This window comes from Rhinatrema bivittatum, chromosome 5 (genome assembly GCF_901001135.1).
Source record: "Rhinatrema bivittatum chromosome 5, aRhiBiv1.1, whole genome shotgun sequence".
In the NCBI taxonomy this organism is placed as follows: domain Eukaryota; kingdom Metazoa; phylum Chordata; class Amphibia; order Gymnophiona; family Rhinatrematidae; genus Rhinatrema; species Rhinatrema bivittatum.
Window position 1 is genome coordinate 72,762,880 of NC_042619.1, and position 19,021 is coordinate 72,781,900.

General features: G+C 38.8%; 1 protein-coding gene across 4 annotated transcripts in view; it reads right to left on the reverse strand.

The window, feature by feature from the left end:
• The window catches only part of CWF19L2 (CWF19 like cell cycle control factor 2), a 664,038-nt gene that overhangs the window by 413,266 nt on the left and 231,751 nt on the right, over positions 1–19,021 (reverse strand). For all 4 annotated transcript variants that reach the window (XM_029602446.1, XM_029602444.1, XM_029602447.1 and 1 more), the window contains exon 11: positions 14,812–14,910. In XM_029602446.1, the coding sequence (XP_029458306.1) occupies positions 14,812–14,910 (99 nt within the window). The remainder of the gene's footprint in view (positions 1–14,811; positions 14,911–19,021) is intronic.

Consider the following 19,021-nt stretch of genomic DNA (forward strand, 5'->3'; position numbering starts at 1 on the left):
AGGTTTCCGAAAGCTTTTTCAACTCAGCCACATCTACCATATTGAGCCTTTATTTATCTATCTTTATTTCATATTCTACCTTTTCCTAAAGATACAACCCAAGGCAGATTAAACAGAGAGAGAGATACACTGAGCACATAAATGATGCATACGTACAGATACAAGGGAAGATAAGCACGAGAAAGATGCAAGATATACCAAAACTCTGTTTCATACAGACATCAAAGAAATACAGACAAATCCCTCACCCCTTCTCCCTCCTCCTCCTCCCCACATAAATATAACATGAATTGCAGAGCGGGCTCAATGAAAGAGAATTTTAACAAAGAATGCACACCCATAACAAATGGTGCACAACTTTTATTCCCCCAAAATTTTTACAGTGTAAATATAAAAGACATTGTTAAAAACAAAGAAAATTTATAAATAAATCCAAAAGTACACAATTTTGACAGGCAAAAGGCCAGTTAGCTTTTTTTTTTTTTTTTTTTACTCAGCAGCTTTAATCCTCCTGCTTTGGCTGTGATCATAACCTCATCGTAGCCTCTCTGGGCTCAGGTAACAGGGTATTAATCGCTATGTTGTATACGTTTTCAATCCTAGCTAAAAGACTAAAAAGAGGTCATACTCAACTCCTAGTTCAGACCCTGCACTGGGATTTTAGCCAAAAAGAGGTCAAGAAGAGATCAAGAAGAGTCCAGTTGAAACTTCTATGGATCTGCTTTAAAAGAGTTGCCAACTCCCATTCAGCTCATATTTAATTCAGCGGAGGAATAGCCTAGTGGTTAGAGCAGTGAGCTAAGAACCAGGAGACCAGGGTTTGAGTTCTGCTGTCGCTCCTTGTGATCTTGGGCAAGTCACTTTACCCTCCACTGCCTCAGGTACAAAACTTAGATTGTAAGCCCTTTGGGGATAGGGAAATACCTACAGTGCCTGAATGTAAACCAGTGTGATATCTCAGATCAAATGGCGGTATATAAAATAAATAAAAATCTCACTTTATACTAGAGATGTGAATCGGAACCAGAATTGGTTCGGATTTCAGTTCCGATTCACATCTCTATAGATGTGAATCGGAACCAGAATCGGTTCGGATTTCAGTTCCGATTCACATCTCTACTTTATACCACAATGCTATAAGAAGATGATGTACTAAAGTGCATTTGCAAATATGAAAGCACATGAAAAATGGCAAATAATGCAAGCAATCACATTTGCAAACTTTAAAACACACTATCTGCCATTTTTGCATGCATAATTTTGCATTTGTCATGGCATTCACAAAAGTTGTGAAAAATCGCTGAAGAATCATCAGCTCATTTGTAATTTGTGCATAGCAAAATTATATGCATAAATTCATGCAACTTAGCAATTTTTCACAAAACTTAACTATAACTCAAGGAGGTGTAGCTATTTTTATTTGTGATAAAGTCCACAATTTTGCACTGACTTTCCCACGAGAAAATTGCTTTGAAACTCATTTAAATATTATGTAAATGGTCTGGCCTCAAGAGAAAATCTTCTTGCAGTACTAGGTCTTTCCTGAGATCTTTGCCGCAGTTTAATACATCAGTCCCTATGTGAATTACAAATATCATAATAAAACCAATCAGGTCAGGCTTTGACCAGCTCTACCAGTCACAATGAAACACAATGCAAGTAGAACCTTCTGAATGCATAGGAGCCAATATACTAATCATGCATTAAAATTAATATGGGCTAACACCTGAGTGAGCATGTTAATCAACAAGCCCCAAGACAGGGAAAAAAAAACCCCCAAAATGCCTAATCATCATAATATTGTTTCACTAACATGCTAAATATGTACATAGCCTAGAGGTTAGAGCAGCAGGCTGCGAATCAGAGAAACCAGGGTTCAACTGCTGCTGACATTCCATGTGACCTTGGGCAAGTCACTTCACCCTCCAAAGACTGATGCAATAAGGAGTGCTCGGTGCAGCCCACAGTTTAACCTTTAGCTGTATGCACATTTTTTAAAGTGAATTTTAAAAGCCAGGCGCATGCCAAAATCAAGAGATGTGCACGCGTGTAGCATATTCGCGTGTCCACCCAATTTTATAAGCCACCCTCATGTGTGCACAAGTCCTGATGCACCAATATCTTGCATCGGGGGAAAAAAAGGGACAGAATTGTGGGCAAGGTATGGGCATTCCGGGGCGGGGCCAAGAGATACGCATGCAAGGACCTATGCATGCTCCCAGGTGTATTAAAGCGTAAAGTTGCTTCTCCTATGGAGGAGGTACAAGTCTCAATAAAACTATTTCCAGGTATCTCTGAGATGTTTGAGGGGTCTGGGTTAACTGGGGGGAGTGCAGGCTAAAGAACCAGGGGGTTTGGAGGACCTAGCTATAGAATGGGGAAATTGGTGGACAAATGGCAATGGCAAGGACGTGGGCCTGTTATAAAATTCCCTCATATGCATGGCTCAAACTTGATATTGTGCGACTGGACGAGCACACTTGTAAAATTAGGAGCATACATATGCACACCAGGGCTATTTTATAATATGCATGCAGGATATAAAATTGCCGCATATTTAGTGGGAGCACCCATATACACGTGTTTATGTGAACCACGTGCTCATTTGAAAGTTACCGTCCCTGTGCACAAACATTACGGACGGAGAAGCAAGGAGTTTTGCATTTAACAATGCACATTTAAGTTAGTGTCCTTATATGGAAATTCCATGCTAAAGATAGCTATTACCTTATATTTTCTTAACTCCTATTCCAAGAAACAGTAGTTTCCAGGGCTAATATTAGTCTATTGGCAGAAGCCAGAGTTCCACTGCCAGGAAATATAGCCAGTATTTTATGTGCAGAAAACATGCTTTATGCACAAAAGGATTTACACGTATAAATATAGCTACTATTGTAGCAATTTTTAAAAGCCATTTACCCGCGTAAAGTGCATTTATGCATGTAAATACTATGGACAATTCAATGTCATACATTATAGCAATTTTCAAAAGCTCACTTACCCGTATAAACTGTATATTCACGTGAAAAACCCATTTTTAAGCATGTAGATGCTTTTGAAAATCAGGCCCTTTGTGTGCTGAAAACATTTTTTGTGTGCATAACATTTTATATACACAAAATATGGTTTATGTGCACAAATCATTTTTTCCGTGCATAAAACGATTTATACACAAAAAAATGCTTTCTGTGCAGAAAGCATTTTAAGATGAATTCTCAAAAGGTTGCACAAGTAAATATGTGCATATATTCATACATATGCTATTTTAGAAACCTGAAACATACACGTGCAAGTTAGGGTTCACAAGAAAATTTGCACCTATAAAAAAGGAGCGGTCCAGGGGCATTCTGGGATGGGGGCCAACATTTCCGCATGTAAAATATTATTTTATTAAGAAATGTATGCAGGAAGATTTGGCAACTTACGTATATTTATACCTGCTCTTTATCTGGCACGAGTGATAATAAACATCTTTAAATGTGAAATACTGACTGGGTGGGAGGCCTGGGTGAATTGAGGGGAGTTCAGGCTGAAGAGCCAGGAGGGTCTGGAAGACCCACAAATGGACTGGGCATACTGGTAGACGAATTGGTAAAACTGGTAATTTCATTGATACGCGCATGTTGTAAAATCTACCGATTTACACGTGTAAAAGTCAACTTTTGGGGGATAAAAGCATGTAAATTACATATGCAAAATCTCCCCATATATACATTTAAAGAAGGAAAAACATGCGCACAGAGCAGTTGCACACCCTAGATAAATTCCAATTTAGCCGGATAAGTCTTAAAAGTGCTACTATCGGTTAAATAAGATCGCTGAATAAGTCTCAAACAGTGCTACCTATCTGGCTAAGTAAGATAGCTACCTAACCGATAAGCAGAGATATAGCAAGTAAGCATATGGCAGCAAATCACCTATGTGGTATAATGGGACCGGGCAGGTATGTAAAACAGCAGCAGTAAGACCCCTGCTATAGTTACATAATACCTGTTCCCCATTCATTTCTATGGCCCACAGACTTCAAAGGGTCATAGAAATACATGGGGAAATAAATGAATGAAACAAATAGGATTTTTTTTTGTGGGATTCCCTCCATTTGTTTCAGGGTTCCACAAAAAAAACAAATGGGACCCCATTTGTTTCAGAATGCCCATTCGTTATATACTAATGCATATCTCTAGCACCCAGAATAGAAGATAATTTAAAGTGTTGACAGGGGCTAGTAGTGAACACTAGTGTGCCCATTCAGAGGGTGGGGGAAGATTTGGTTTTCATTGTGTGGCTGGGGAGGGAATGTAGTGGGGGGCAATATTGTTTTTTAACCATCAGGTATATGGGGGAGGATCAGCAGATAGGGGTCAATTTGTTTGACATCATTGGGAAACTAATTTTATTTCATCATGTCAGGCCTATGTACCAACTTTAGTGTTATATTTGGTGTACTTTTGATAGGGCTTGAATACAATGCATATCATTCCTGATAAGAAACCAAAAGATAAGTGCTTTTAGCCCTTCAGCTCCACAATTTAGCTTATAAATGCATTCTACAAATCCTAGATCTTGTGCCACAACCTCATAAGCATTTCTTATCCTGGTAAAATTTTTATAAAGGTTTGGCTTGAGTTCAGGAAATAAAACATAATTCTACATATAAATTATTAATTCATTAATTCAAGAAAATGTGCTGCAGCTGTCTTCACCCAAGATTAAAAATATCTTCACAAATAACTAAGGATCAAAATATTATCTATCTCTTCAAATGTAAAGTGATAAACTAACAAGTGCAATAGGGCTATATTTCTAATTGAATTAAAGAAGCTACAAAGCAAATGCAATAACTGCTAAAGTGCATTATTTATAGAAATACATCCTTAGAATAATTACTGTGGAATCTAATTAAAAGGCACATTTATTTATTTTTACTTTGGCTTACACTTTTCCAAAACAATCCACAACTGCTCAAAATATCGACTTATTTCTGTACTCTCCTGCTTCCTCTTTTAGTCTTATTCATATATCTCCTTTCTTTTCTGTCCTAATACAGTCATTTCTACATGTTTTTAGAATAAAAGGTTTATTATAGCCATGTATCCTATTTTAAAACAATATGTGTAAATATGTTGTGCTATATGGTTATCAGTGTGATGCCTTCATGATGTTATAATCAGTGCCCCAAGTTTCCTGCAATTCTATAGCCATTCCACAGAAACATGTTCTTGCAAAGGAATCTGTGCAATGTCATAAAATTGCAGGAAATGGCCCATACACTTGATTGCATCCTGCTCAGCTATTGGCCCATGCAGCTGCCATTTCCTGTTCCAATTCTGCAGTCTGCTTCATGCAAGCTGCAGGCTTGACATTGTCTTCTCCTCTTCCATTGTTGCCACCATCACCATCCACTCTACAAGGAGCTCAGCATATAGCAGTACAATTCTGTGTCTCCTGCTTGAGTCATGTAAACTGACAAACCATAAGTTCTCATGGTAAAAAGAGCTATTGGCAGCATCAGGATCCCTAAACTGGAAAGTAAAGTAGTATGTTATTGGCTGAATTAGTGACATATAGAGTGGCAGTAATCAAAGGGGAAGGAAGAAGGAAAAATAGATTTAAAAAAAGGATGGGAAGGAGCTAAAACATTTTAAAAATTAACAGAAGAAAGGAGGAGCAAGGGAAGACGAATGGTGGGGAGGAACAAAAAACAGGAGGAGAAAGAAACTATGGTAGGGTATTAAGAAAGGTAGAAGGTAAGGCTAAACATTGCCCGGCATGGTTAAAAGGTGAGTGAAAGAGGCTATTTTAGCCAAACATCTTCCTTAAAAAATTGGAAGAAGGATCCATCTGAAGAAATAGGAAAAAGCATAAGCATTAGCAAGTTAAAGTACAACATTGATAAGACAAGCTTAGAGAGAATTTGAAAAGGAATAGGGCATAGAGGCAAAAATTCATAATATAAACCTTTTTAAATATATCCAAAGCAGGAGGCCTGTGAGGGAGTCAGTTGGACTGTTAGATGACTGAGGGGTTAAAGGGGCATTTATGGAAGATAAGGCCAGTGTGAAAAGACTAATTAATTCTCTGCTTCAGTGATTACTGATAAGGATTTTGGGGAGATACTCGTTCTGGAGACACTTACAAGGGTGACGATTCAGATGAAACTGAACCAATCACAGAGAACATGGAAAATGTAGTAGGACAGACTGACAAAATGAAGTGTAGCAATCACCTGGACCAGATGGTATATACCCCAGGGTTCTGAAAGAACTCAAACATGAAATTTTAGACCTATTACAAGTAATTTGCAACCTATCATTAAAATCATTCATTGTACTGTTTAAGCAGGCCTTTTTGTAACACTTACCCACACTTACAGTCAAGCCTTCAAGCACGAGCCTCTTTTTAAAAGTCCTTTTATTCAGCTTTATATTCACCAATATTATTGTTCTATATATGTTAAAATTGCCATTTGTTATTCCTCTTTTATTTCTTACCTTGACGTTTTATCCTACCTGTAGCTTAACCACTTTGAAATTTGAGGTGTTTGAAATTTGAGATGTAGTTTCTTATCTTATGTTATTTATATGTTTCTATTTATTTCTCTATAAACCAATGTGATGTGCAAACGAATGTCGGTATAGAAAAGCAATAAATAAATAATAAATAAATAAAAACTTGAAAACTGGAAGGTGGCCAATGTAACCCTGATATTTAAAAAGGGCTCCAGAGGTGATCTGGAAACTACAGACCAGTGAGCCTGATTTTAGTCCTGGGAAAAATTGTGGAGACTATTATAAAGAATAAAGTCACAGAACATATAGACAGTAATGGTTTAATGGGACACAGCAAGCATGGATTTACCCAAGGGAAGTCTTCCCTTGGGTAAATCCATGCTTGCTGTGTCCCATTACATGGGACACAGCAAGCATGGATGTCTCCTACATTTTTTGTGAAGGGATGAATAAATATTTGGATAAAAGTGAACCAGTAAATGTGGTGTATTTGGATTTTCAGAAGGCATTTGACAAAGTCCCTCATAAGAGGCTTTTAAGAAAACCAAAAGTCATGGGATAGGAGGCGATGTCCTTTGTGAATTGCAAACTGGAAATAGAGACTGGAAATAAAGAGTAGGATTAAATGGTCTGTTTTCACAGTGGAAAAAGTTAAATAGTGGAGCACCACAGGGATCTGTACTTGGACCAGTGCTTGTTAATATATTTATAAATGATCTGGAAAGGGGTACAACGAGTGAGGTTATCAAATTTGCAGATGACACAAAATTATTCAGAGTAGTTAAATCACAAGCAGATTGTGATAAATTGCAGGAGAACCTTGCGACTAGAATATTAGACGTCAATGTGGCAAATGAAATATAAACCAGACAAGTACAAGGTGAAGCATATAGGGAAATATAATCCATACTGTAGTTACACGATATTAAGTTCTATATTAGGAGTTACCACCCAGGAAAAAGATCTGGGCATCATAGTTTATATTACACTGAAATCATTGGCTCAGTGTGCTGTAGCTGTCAAAAAAGCAAACATAACGTTAGGAAATATTAGGAAGGGAATGGCAAATAAAACACCCAAGAAAGAGATCTAGGCGTCATTGTGGATAACACATTGAAATCGTTGGTTCAGTGTGCTATAGCAGTCAAAAAAGCAAACAGAATGTTGGGAATTATTAAAAAGGGAATGGTGAATAAAACGGAAGATGTCATAATGCCTCTGTATCGCTCCATGGTGAGACCGCACCTTGAATACTGTGTACAATTCTGGTCGCCGCATCTCAAAAAAGCTATAGTTGCACTGGAGAAAGTACAGAGAAAGGCAACCAAAATGATAAAGAGCATGGAACAGCTCCCCTGTGAGGAAAGGCTAAAGAGGTTAGGGCTGTTCAGCTTGGCGAGGAGATGGCTAAGGGGGGATATGACAAAGGTCTACAAAATCATAAAAGGACTTGAATGGGTAAATGTGAATCCGTTATTTACTTTTTCGGATAATACATGGACTAGGGGGGCACGCTGTGAAGTTCACAAGTAGCACATTTAAAACAAACCAGAGAAAATTATTTTTCACTCAATGCACAATTAAGCTCTGGAATTCGTTGCCAGAGGATGTGATTAAGGAGCTGAGTACATTGTTTAACCCGCTGCGGACGCGGATTAAATAGGCGCTAATCCACCCCCTAATGCAATATGGGGATTAGCATCTATTTAACGTGCATCTGATGCGGAGTGAATGAGTTAGCGCTCATCACATGCAAATGCATGTGAATGAGGCTATTACTCATTCAGTCCAAATGCAAAAAAATAAATGTGCGTCTCAGACGCACATTTATCGCTCAGATATTAACGCCTGCCTGGAGCAGGAGTTAATAGCTGAGCGCATTGAAAAGAAGTACAGAAAAGCAGAAAAAACTGCTTTTCTGTACTTCTTTTTTAAAGTAAAAAATAAAATAACTCGGCAGACCGCCGAGTTATGAAGACCAACGCCAGTAAACTCAGCGTCTGTTTTCATAACCGGTTGTCTGCCAGTAATGAAAATGGCCGCCAATAAACTCGGCGGCCGATTTCATTACTGGCAGACAGGCAGGTTATGAAAACTGAGGCCGAGTTTACCAGCGTCGGTCTTCCTAACTGGCAGCTGCGGCGGGTCGCGTTAGAAAGGAGGCGCTAAGGTCGCACAAGTGACCCTAGCGCCTCCTTCCTAGCGCAACCCCCTAATTTACAAATTGCATGGCGCCCCCCCCCTTGCGTGCGCCATGCATGCGTTAATGAAGCGGGCGCTGAAAAGTCAGCACACGCTTTCCGCGAAGATTATTGCATCGGCCCCTAAGGTAGCTAGTGTAGCTGGGTTTAAAAAAGGGTTGGATAAGTTCCTGGAGGAGATGTCCATAAACTGCTATTAAGCAATACGGAATAGCCACTGCTTGTTGCCGGCATCAGTGGATGGGATCTATTTTTTTTTTGAGTACTTTCCAGGTAATTAGTGACTTGGATTAGCCACTGTTGGAATCAAGATACTGACTTGATTGACTCTTGGTCTGATCCAGTATGGCATATCTTATGTTCTTATGGTTAAGGGAGTACTCCTGGGGGAATTCTGCGCAAAAGAATTTAAAATTCTGCATACAAAAACTTAAAATTCTGCAAAATTCTGCAAACTTTATATTGGTCAAAATAACACAATTTACATGACAGTCTTTAAGTAATTACATTTTAAATTAATACAGAAAAAAGTTATTACTTAAAGATGCAGAATTTCCCTAGAAATTCACTGTAAGAGTCTCCCTTCCACTCGCTCTCCTTACTTCCCTGGCCACTTTACCCTCTCAGGCCCCAACTCCTCCTCCTGCCAGTATCTCTCCCCGCCACCTCTAGGCTCAACCCCTTCCACTCTATTGCCAGTCCCAGAGTTTGACCCCTTTCTCAGTACTGCCCCTCATACAGGCTCCCTCTCTCTAATACACATACACACACCCTCATACAGGCTCCCTCACTCTCTCGCACACACACACAAATCCCCTTATACAGGGCCCTCTCTCTTGCATACATACCCACACAAGCTCCCTTTCTCTCTCACACACATATCCTCACACAGGCTACCAATGTCTCTCTCACGCACCCCTTCCCACAGGCTCTGTCTCACACAGACACAATTCCTTCACAGAGACTAGCACCCTCACATACACACAATCCCTTTTTCATACACACGAGCTCCCAATCTCTCACACACATACACACTCCTTCACAATCTCTTCATATAGGCTCCCTCTCTCTGAAACCCACACTCAAGCATCCCCCATGCTCTCTTACCTCCCATGCTCTCTCTCACCCTCCCCTCCCCCATACCCCCTTCCCCTCATATAGGCTCCCTCTCTCTGAAACCCACACTCAAGCATCCCCCACACCCCTTACCAACCATGCTCTCTCTCACCCTCCCCTCCCCCACACCCCTCCCCTCTCTCACACACACATTCTCTCTCACCGGCATGCTGCGAATGGAGCGCGTCGCGTGTGTGCCGCAGGACGCGCTCTGTTCACGACGAAGATGAAGGCCCGGGCGCGCCGTTCGCAGCACACTGGGGCCTTCCATCTTCACAGCGAGTGGAGCACACTCCATTCGCGGCGTACGGGGGCCTGCCCTTTTCGCTACGAATGGCACGCCGGGCCTTCATGTTTGCGGCATGCTGGGGTCTCCTCTGCTATTTTCTGCACAGGGGCGGAATTCTGTGCTCCGCAGTAGCGCAGGATTCCCTCAGGACTAAAGGAGAAAAGAAGCACCCTTGGGATAGGAAAGCATAGATCTACAGAAATAACTGAAAAACGAAAGAAAATGGAACAGAAAATTAAGAAAAAAACTAAAAGCTGATAAAGAACCAAAATGGAGAAAATAAAGAAAAAACAGATAGATGAAATTAACCAGACATACACAACAAGGACTGTAAAATACATTTTTTAAATGAAAACAAACTGGGGCTGATTTTATAAGCCCTACCTATACTCGTAAATCCAGAGGATTTACACGCATAGGGGGGTTTACGCTCACTGGGCCTATTTTAAAAAGGCCCGGCGACGCACGTAAAGCCCCGATACGCGTGTAAGTCCTGGGGCTTGCAAAAAGGGACGGTCCGGGGCAGGGGTGGGGCCAGAGGATCACGTGCTGTCAGGCTGCCGGCGCATGCAACCTGCACCTGCCAATTTTGGGGGGGTTAGAGTAGGGCTGGGGGGGGAAGGTAAGGGGAAGGGGTGGGAAGGTTAGGTTAGGGGGAGGGAACAGGGGAAGCCTGCGGGCGTCGGCACGCGCAAGGTGCACTAGTGTGTTCCCCCTAGCGCGCAACGACCCCCGATTTTATAACTTGCATACACCTGCGCATGCAAGTTATAAAATTGGGCATAGATGCGTGCGCGCTGCGTAGCACGCGCATAGGTCTTAAAATTTACCCCACTGAATTGAATTTTCACTAACGCTAACCTGTATATACCAATTTATACAAAACTGTATCCAAATGTATGTAAAAGTATAACTAAATTGTCACATAATTTTCTAAGCTTTGCAAAAGAATCTGTCCCAAACTTCTACAGGACTCGGAGGGCTCTGGCTTTAGTGAGGATTAGCAAAACATCACCCTGATTTATTCTAGAATTAATTACTATGCATTGAACTCTACAATAAAAAGGCATGCAGATTTGCAGCACAATAAAAACCTTTTCCTGTACCAGTGGCTTTTTGCTGAATGTACAGAAACAACACAGATCACCAACAGGCTGTCCTGCTGGTCTTAACAGAAGGCCCCACTAGAATGAGAAATGCTATACATACTCAAATTTTGTTTTAAATTCAATTTCTTTTAAATGATTGTATTCAATACATTGCTACTTCAAGAAGGCAAACATTAAAGCTGACATATATATTAAAAATACAAATTGCTTTAGATAACTCAGTTGGCATAACCATTAAGATTCAACTTCTTCATTCTATTATTAGATTTTTAAAGAAAACTTAGCATATAAAATCACTGAAAGCGCCATCAGTTTAGTTCTCTCACCATTAAAAATCTAAGTAAAATCAGTGTGCTGATCCTTTCCAGCACTTCATGCAGGCACCTCTTTGATACATGCAAAGCATGAGCGACTGGAACTGGATTCTTGGAAGGAACATTTTTAAAATGAGGCATGGTCACAATAGAAGTTTAAACAAACTAAGCAATACACTCTAACGAGACCGAGAAATAAGACCAAAAGGAGAAAGTAATGCAGAGAAGCTGACATTTAGAGCAATCTATGTAGTATTGCTGATTTAAATACTAACAACATATGTTTGTTTCTAATGTGATAAACATATATAATAATCATTCTTTTTAATGATCATGAATACTCAGTTTGGTGTGAGGTTGGTATCACTGCTATCTGGATATAAACACTTATACTTCTCTACAAGACAGCTTAATGGTTCTTTAGTCCTTCTGATCTCAGGATTCATGAAAAACAGAAAGTTTTTCTGTAAAATTCAAACAATATGCCTATTTTATGATACTAGGGCAGGGATAGCGAACTCCAGTCCTCGAGTGCCACAAACAGGCCAGGTTTCAGGATATCTACAATGAATATGCATGAGATAGATTTGCATACAATGGAGGCAGTGCAAGCAAATCTTCTGATCACAGAAACTAGATTCCAGGTACCTAAGAAATATGAGAGTAAATAGAATGAAGAAAGGGAGAGGTAAAATTAATACAGAACTGTTATGTCTACTTAGTGTGAAAAGGGGCTGGTGGATTTAGGTGGAGGGGTGGACCAGATGGTTTTAACTTGGAATAAATCACTATCAGAGACTTTGGATATGGTTGCCCCTGAGAGAGAGAGAGAGAGAGAGAGAGAGCGATCAAGACAAAAGTTAGCCCTCGATGGTTTTCACTTGAACTGAAAGAGCGAAAACAAATGGTTAGAAGTCTAGAAAGGTTTTGAGTGAAATCTCACACTTGGGAAATTCAGTTGCTATGGCGTAAAGCATTAAATTTATACTCTGCAAAACATTTTGAAGATAAAAAGACAATTTTTTGAAAATGAAATAAGGAAAATGCCCCAAACAAATAGTATAAAACAGTGGAGGTGATGCTGGGTAAGTATTGTAAACCTATTCAGCAGATTCTGGATTGCTTAGATTTGAACAGCTTTGTCTATTGTTGGCAAGAGAAAATTCAGACATGTAAGTTGGAGGTGAAACATTTGTGTGAGAAATATGTGAAGAAGAATGGGAAAATGAAAACGTAAGTCTGATTGAACAGACGAAATTGAGTGAATATTGTTGGATTGCATAACTATTTGGTGCTGGTTTGACTCTTGTCCTTCATGGTTGATTGCTTTATTCCATTTTTGATGCATATAGTAAATACTTCTTTGAAGGAGGGCATTTTTTTTTTTTTTTACCACCATTACTGAAAAGTACAGTTTTGACACCACTGATAAAAAAAGGCAACCTTGGATATGACTAATTGTATGAATTATCACCCTGTAGTGAACATCCCGTTTTTGCCTAAGATAGTTGAGAAGGTAGTGGTTCAGCAACTTACAGATTTTTTTGGAAGATACCAATGGTTTAGTCATTTACCAGTCAAGATTTAGGCGAGGTTATAGTATGGAGACAGCCCTGGTGGCCATGAATGAAGAGGTTTTACGTTTGCGAGATAAACGGGAATCTGTTTTACTTATTTTGTTAGTTCTTACCAGCGCATTCAATCTGGTGAATCATAAGATTCTGCAGGAGCGTTGCAGTCAAGTGGGCTTAGCAAGGGATGTGCTGTAATGAATATAGTCTTTTTTAGGTGATCGTTGGTCTCAGGTGATGGTTAGGGAAGTTTTGTCCGAAGCCTTTGACATGAAATGTGGTGTTCCTCAAGGGTCACCTCTATTCCTATTACTTTTAATTTGTTTCTGAAACCTTTGGGTAGGTTGATTCAATCTTTGGATTTCAAAAGTTTTTTATATGCAGATGATATTCAGCTAGTAGCTCTGATGGGGAAGGATGGTGGATTAAACATTGATAAAGGTTTACAGAAAATTTTGAAATGGTTAACAAATTGTTTATTGTTGAATATATCTAAAACAGAATTTTTATAGTTAAATGGAATTGAGACACCCGCAAAACCGATGAAAGTAAAGATCAACCTGAAGTAAGTTGAGTCAGTGGAAGAAATGTGAGATCTGGGAATTTTGATAGACTCTGCTTTTCGTTAGAAAGTCATGAATCGAATGTTTTGAAACTTGCGTTCTTCAAATTGTGTCAGTTATGCCCTTTGCTACTCATCTTGAGTAGGTATTACTTTCGAAAGATTTTACAGGCCTATTTTACACCGTTTCTGGATTATTGCAGTGCTATGTTAGTGGGATTGCCAGAAAGTTAATGTACAGGTTGCAAAGTAGCTCAGAATATGGCAGCTACGCTAATTTTTGGAAGTTCCAAGAAGGTTAGTGCAGGTCCCTTATTACTTCAATTACACTGGCTGCCTGTGAAGGCGCGAATATATTTTAAGATTATGAGCCTAGGCTTTTAAGCAATACATGGTAAGGGGTGCAGGATATTTGAGCAATTTGTTCAGATGGTATACTCCCTTGAGGAGACTTTGGTCAGGGGATGAAAATTTGTTACAAGTGTCTTCTTAGCGAGAGGATGGAAAAAAGAAAAACTGTAGGAGGATGATTTCTGTAATTGGGGCAGAATTGTGGAATTCGGCTCCGAAAGAAGTATAGCAGAAAAAGGATTACTTATCTTTTAGAAAAAAGGTGAAAACATGATTGTTTAAATAGAGAGATAAGAGTGCAGGAGTTAAGGGAGTATGGCAAGCTGGTATGGCGATTACAGTTTTTGAGGGTGGAGGGGCTGATTTTTAATCTGTTTTATGTTTTATTTGATGTATTTTATATGCTGTAACCACCTTGATCAGCTATTGAAGCAGGTTTGTGCAGTATATAAATAATAAATGAAATGAAAATGAAATTTCAACACTTGTGCTTGTGGTGGTGAAGGGAGCAGGAGAGAGTTTCCTAGTGAGATGTGCCATTCAAGTTAGGATGAGATGTATTTGACACATCTGAAAAAGCACATCGGAGAAAAGATTTTTTACAGCTTCTGACAAATAATCTCCATTCTTTATCACAACAAATTTTTTTTAACCTAATCAAAGTTGAAGGGATTTTTTTATTTCTTACAATTTAAACATGAGCAGCAATTCTCATATGTGGCTTTAACTGTCAGAAAATGCCCTACCATCAAACACTACTGCATAATTCTAGTTTGTTTTGCTCCTTACCTCAGTTTCTGTTTTCTTTGCTGAGGGAGGAATGTGCATCGGTCTCTCTTTTTGCTGGCGTGCTTTCTCTAGCTGGCCCTTAAGTTTCAATGCCAAGTCCTTCAAAGAAATTGAAAATTGATATTTAGACAGGAAAATACAAGATGCCAGTTTTTAAAAATATAATTGAACAGAAAGAGATTTAAAACAAGAAAAGTTCACATTAGGGACTGTCCAGGCTCATGGAATGACCCTTAAGATCAGCGTCCCGTTTCTGGCTCCCACAAAAGCAAGTCTCTTCCAGAAAGGTCCATGAACTCCTAACAGCATATGCCACAGTAGAATAGAAATATTGGTAGCGTTTTTAGTCATCTTGAACAAATGTAATGACAGCATATTTTTAATGTAAGAACTGATTCACTGATTGCTACTAAACAAAAACACTTTACAAATGATAATGGTGTCCTGGGCAGTCAACCAAACAACATTTTTGACTAAAGTAAATCATTTTAGTTTACATTTATTTGCTTGTAAATAAGTGAGTGCTTTTCTTTGAGAAAATTTATGGCATTTTCCAAACATCTATAGGTCAGCCCAGGAGAGATATTTATTTATTATTTGGATTTATTACCCAATATTTTGAATAAGAAATTCAGCCAAGGCAGGGTATAACAAGTAGAGCAGCAGCATATAATCAAAGATTAATAGTAGTTTGACAAAGATTAAGGTGCACAACAATAACGACTAGACATCACATCAATATTCATGCCTACTTAAGATAAATATGACTAAGTTTATAAATACAGTAAACCTAAGTTGAAATAAATATACAAGTATCTCAACAAAATACTTTGTTGTAAAAGTACGTCCAGGCACTCAAAAATGGTGCACAGGCAGCTTATTGCAGCTAATTTAGTCTAATGCATGTTATATAGCGTGGAAAGTTTGGCATTAAAGGCCTAGCAGAAAAAACAAGCTTAAGATTGCTTCCTGGACCTGGAATAGTCATTCATTTAATGGAGCTTTTTCAGAAAGGAGCACCATAAGACAGGTACTGCTCCCAAAAAAGATTGATGGGTATCCGTTCAATTGATTTCTTTTGTTGCCAGTAGTGTTATGGAGGCACCATATGAGGATCTTGGTGATTTGGAGGGCACATATAAGGGCAGTGTTTCTCTCAAGTAGTTAGGCTCATCACAGTCTTGCAGCTCAAAGTTAATGGTTTGAACTGAGATCTGTAGGTGACTGGAAGCCAGTGTAATTTGTGCAGGATCAGTGGGATATGGTCATGCAATCTGCCTCCTTCTAATAGCCATATAGCTGAATTTTTTATAATCTAGAATTTGTGGAGAGCCCTATCTGTAAGAACCTTGTACAGAATGTTACAGTAATCTAGCTATGTGGTTATCGTGGCAAGAACCAATGTGATTAGGATCTTCTTTTCAATGAGAGGGGGTGATCTTCATAAGTTAAATAGCTGGAAGAGGCAACACTTTCCCCTCACCTGGATTTGGAGAAGTATGGTTAGTTCCAAGCCCAGCAGGACTTTGAGGCTTTGTACCTATGTTTTTAGCTGGAGCTAGTAGGATCTGAATATGATTTTCATATCAGGGATTTATCTGTACGTTTGTATCTATAGAATCTCTGCTTTGTTTGCATTTAGATGGAGTTCTTGTTTTTAGTCCATTCTTCAAGGACTGTGAGACACTTGCTTCCCTTTTTTTTTTTTTATAGTTATTAATGGGTCTGAGTTCATAGATAGTACAAGTTGGCCATCATCTGCATCAGTATTTGCTTTTACATCAAAGGTTCGGATCTGCCGTGCTAGTGGGGTTGGGTATTTGCTGAAAAGTACTGGTGATAGTACAGAGTCCTGAGGGACCCTACATTTCACGGTCAAGGGTGCCAATGAGGTGTCAGCAAAGTATATAGATTGTTGTCTGTCAGATAGAAAGGAGATGAACCAAAGAACCTTTCCATTTAGCACTGCTTCAGCTAGTCATAGCAGCATGATATTGTGATGTACAAAATTGAATAGCTTCTATCGCAATACTGCAGGGAGACAAGGACTTTCTCTGTTCCGTGGCCTTTTTGGCCTGATTGGTAAGGATCCAGCCTGATTGGTAAGGATTGGTAAGGAGCCAGCCTGATTGGTAAGGATCCAGCCAGTCATTTGCGTTCATACTGTTTTACTACATTCACTAGAGATGGAATGCAAAAATTCAACAATATGAGCTGCTTGTATTATCTTCTCCCACCTGATGTAAATGCCTTCTCTACTATCCTCCTGGTGTTTTGAGACATAATTCCTCTCCTTTTAAGTGAAGTCTTGGTAAATCTGGATGTTAACCTACAAAATTATTATAATACATGGAGATTTTAATATCCATGTGGATGAATAGCCGCTATCCACTGCCTGTATGACTTTCTTGGAAGCTAAAGGGGCATTAGGTTGGTAACAACTTGTATTAGGTCCAACACATTAACATGGCCACATGCAAGATCTTTGTTTTGTCAACCAAGGCATGTCTTTAGGAGGTCAGCCAAATATTTTGTTGGAAATGGTCCCATGATCTCATGTTTAATTGATAGTCCGATTATAGCCCTTAATAGGATTTAGGTACCCACTGGGGAGGGTGACCATCCTTGACCCCGATACAATGTGTGCCCACTTGGTATCTGAGCTTGCAAAGTTAAATCCAACTGATTCATCTTCTGCTGTTAGTTCACAAGAGCAGACAGTGCAAAACCTGGTGAATGAACTTGCCTCTGTAAAAAAAAAAAAAAAAAAAAATATCCCAGCATCGTTCATATTATACTCTCTCATATGCTCTGTATCTAAAGAAGTTTAAATTGTTATTACATCAAGATGAACACAGATGGCACAAATGACATAGTACCCAGGACTTGAGAAAGTTATAGGATATGCCTGAGAATTTATTACATATGGTATAATCACACAAGGGTCAAACAACAACCAACCTCTTCACCAGAGTAATACTAAATATACACAAGAAGAGGATTTAAACAATGATTACATTCATTTTTTATTTTTATATTTATTAACCTATCTAACATTAAAATCTATCTAACACACTCATCCTTCACACATGCACACGCATATAAAAACAGAATTCATCAATAAACATGAAATGCACAATGTATATAATAATATAAATATACAGTATCAATTCACATACAGTTTTTTCAATTATTTAATAATTTATATAAAGTGCGAATGCTCAAAAACATTTAAATATTGTAAACAAACCAAATGTAAGTCCAAAATATCCAACAAAGATCTTCGTTTCGCCGAGCTTATCTCAATGGCTTCATCAGGGATGGATTTAACTTAATAAGCAACCACTTATACCCCACCAATATTCTCTTAATGCTTTTCACAAAAATGTGTTTGTTCATGTTGCCAATTCTTGAAGAGCCTTCCGACAACAAACTTATGAAATGAATCACAATTGTTGATATTGTATCCCAACAAGGACTTTATAATATTCAAAAATCAATACCTTCAAACATTCTCCAATAATTTTCACACGGTCAGTCCAAGTTGTTCATATCGCAACCAACTTTAACAGAATTCTTCAAGGAAACAATTATACTCAACATGTAACATCTTTTAACATCTTGTTTCCCCAAAAAGGATTCATCATCCGGAAGTGACGTCTACTTCATGTTTGAAAAACTTTTTTTCCGGATGAATTTATTACAGCAAGATTAATATGGCAAAAAACAGTATTTTGCAAATACGTTTCAACAGGCAGTCAATGACTCCAAAACGCTCTTTTGAACAGGTAGATATCTTACAAGAAATAATGCTTCCATTTCATCTTATATTTCTATTTCTATAGATCCTTCCCCATTGTGAAGCAATGGCAATGTTTTTTGTAAAAAGGTTGCCAATCTGCAAAGGATTTCCTACTGGTGTAAGATTGTCTGATTTACCTACTGACACAGAATCGCAGTGGGAGACATATGTTACTGTCTCCAAGGAGGAAGTAATACAGATTATCAATACCATAAATGCGTCATCTCCCTTAAATCCATACTCTGTAGTGATATTAGAGATTTGATAACAAAGCTGGTGAACTTATTAGCAGAAGGCTTCTTGGCTTCAGATTTGAAACGTGCATTTGTCTGCTGTATATTAAAGAAGCCCTCACTTTATCCGTGACTTTGAGCAACTACCACCCTAACAACATAAGATTTGCATACT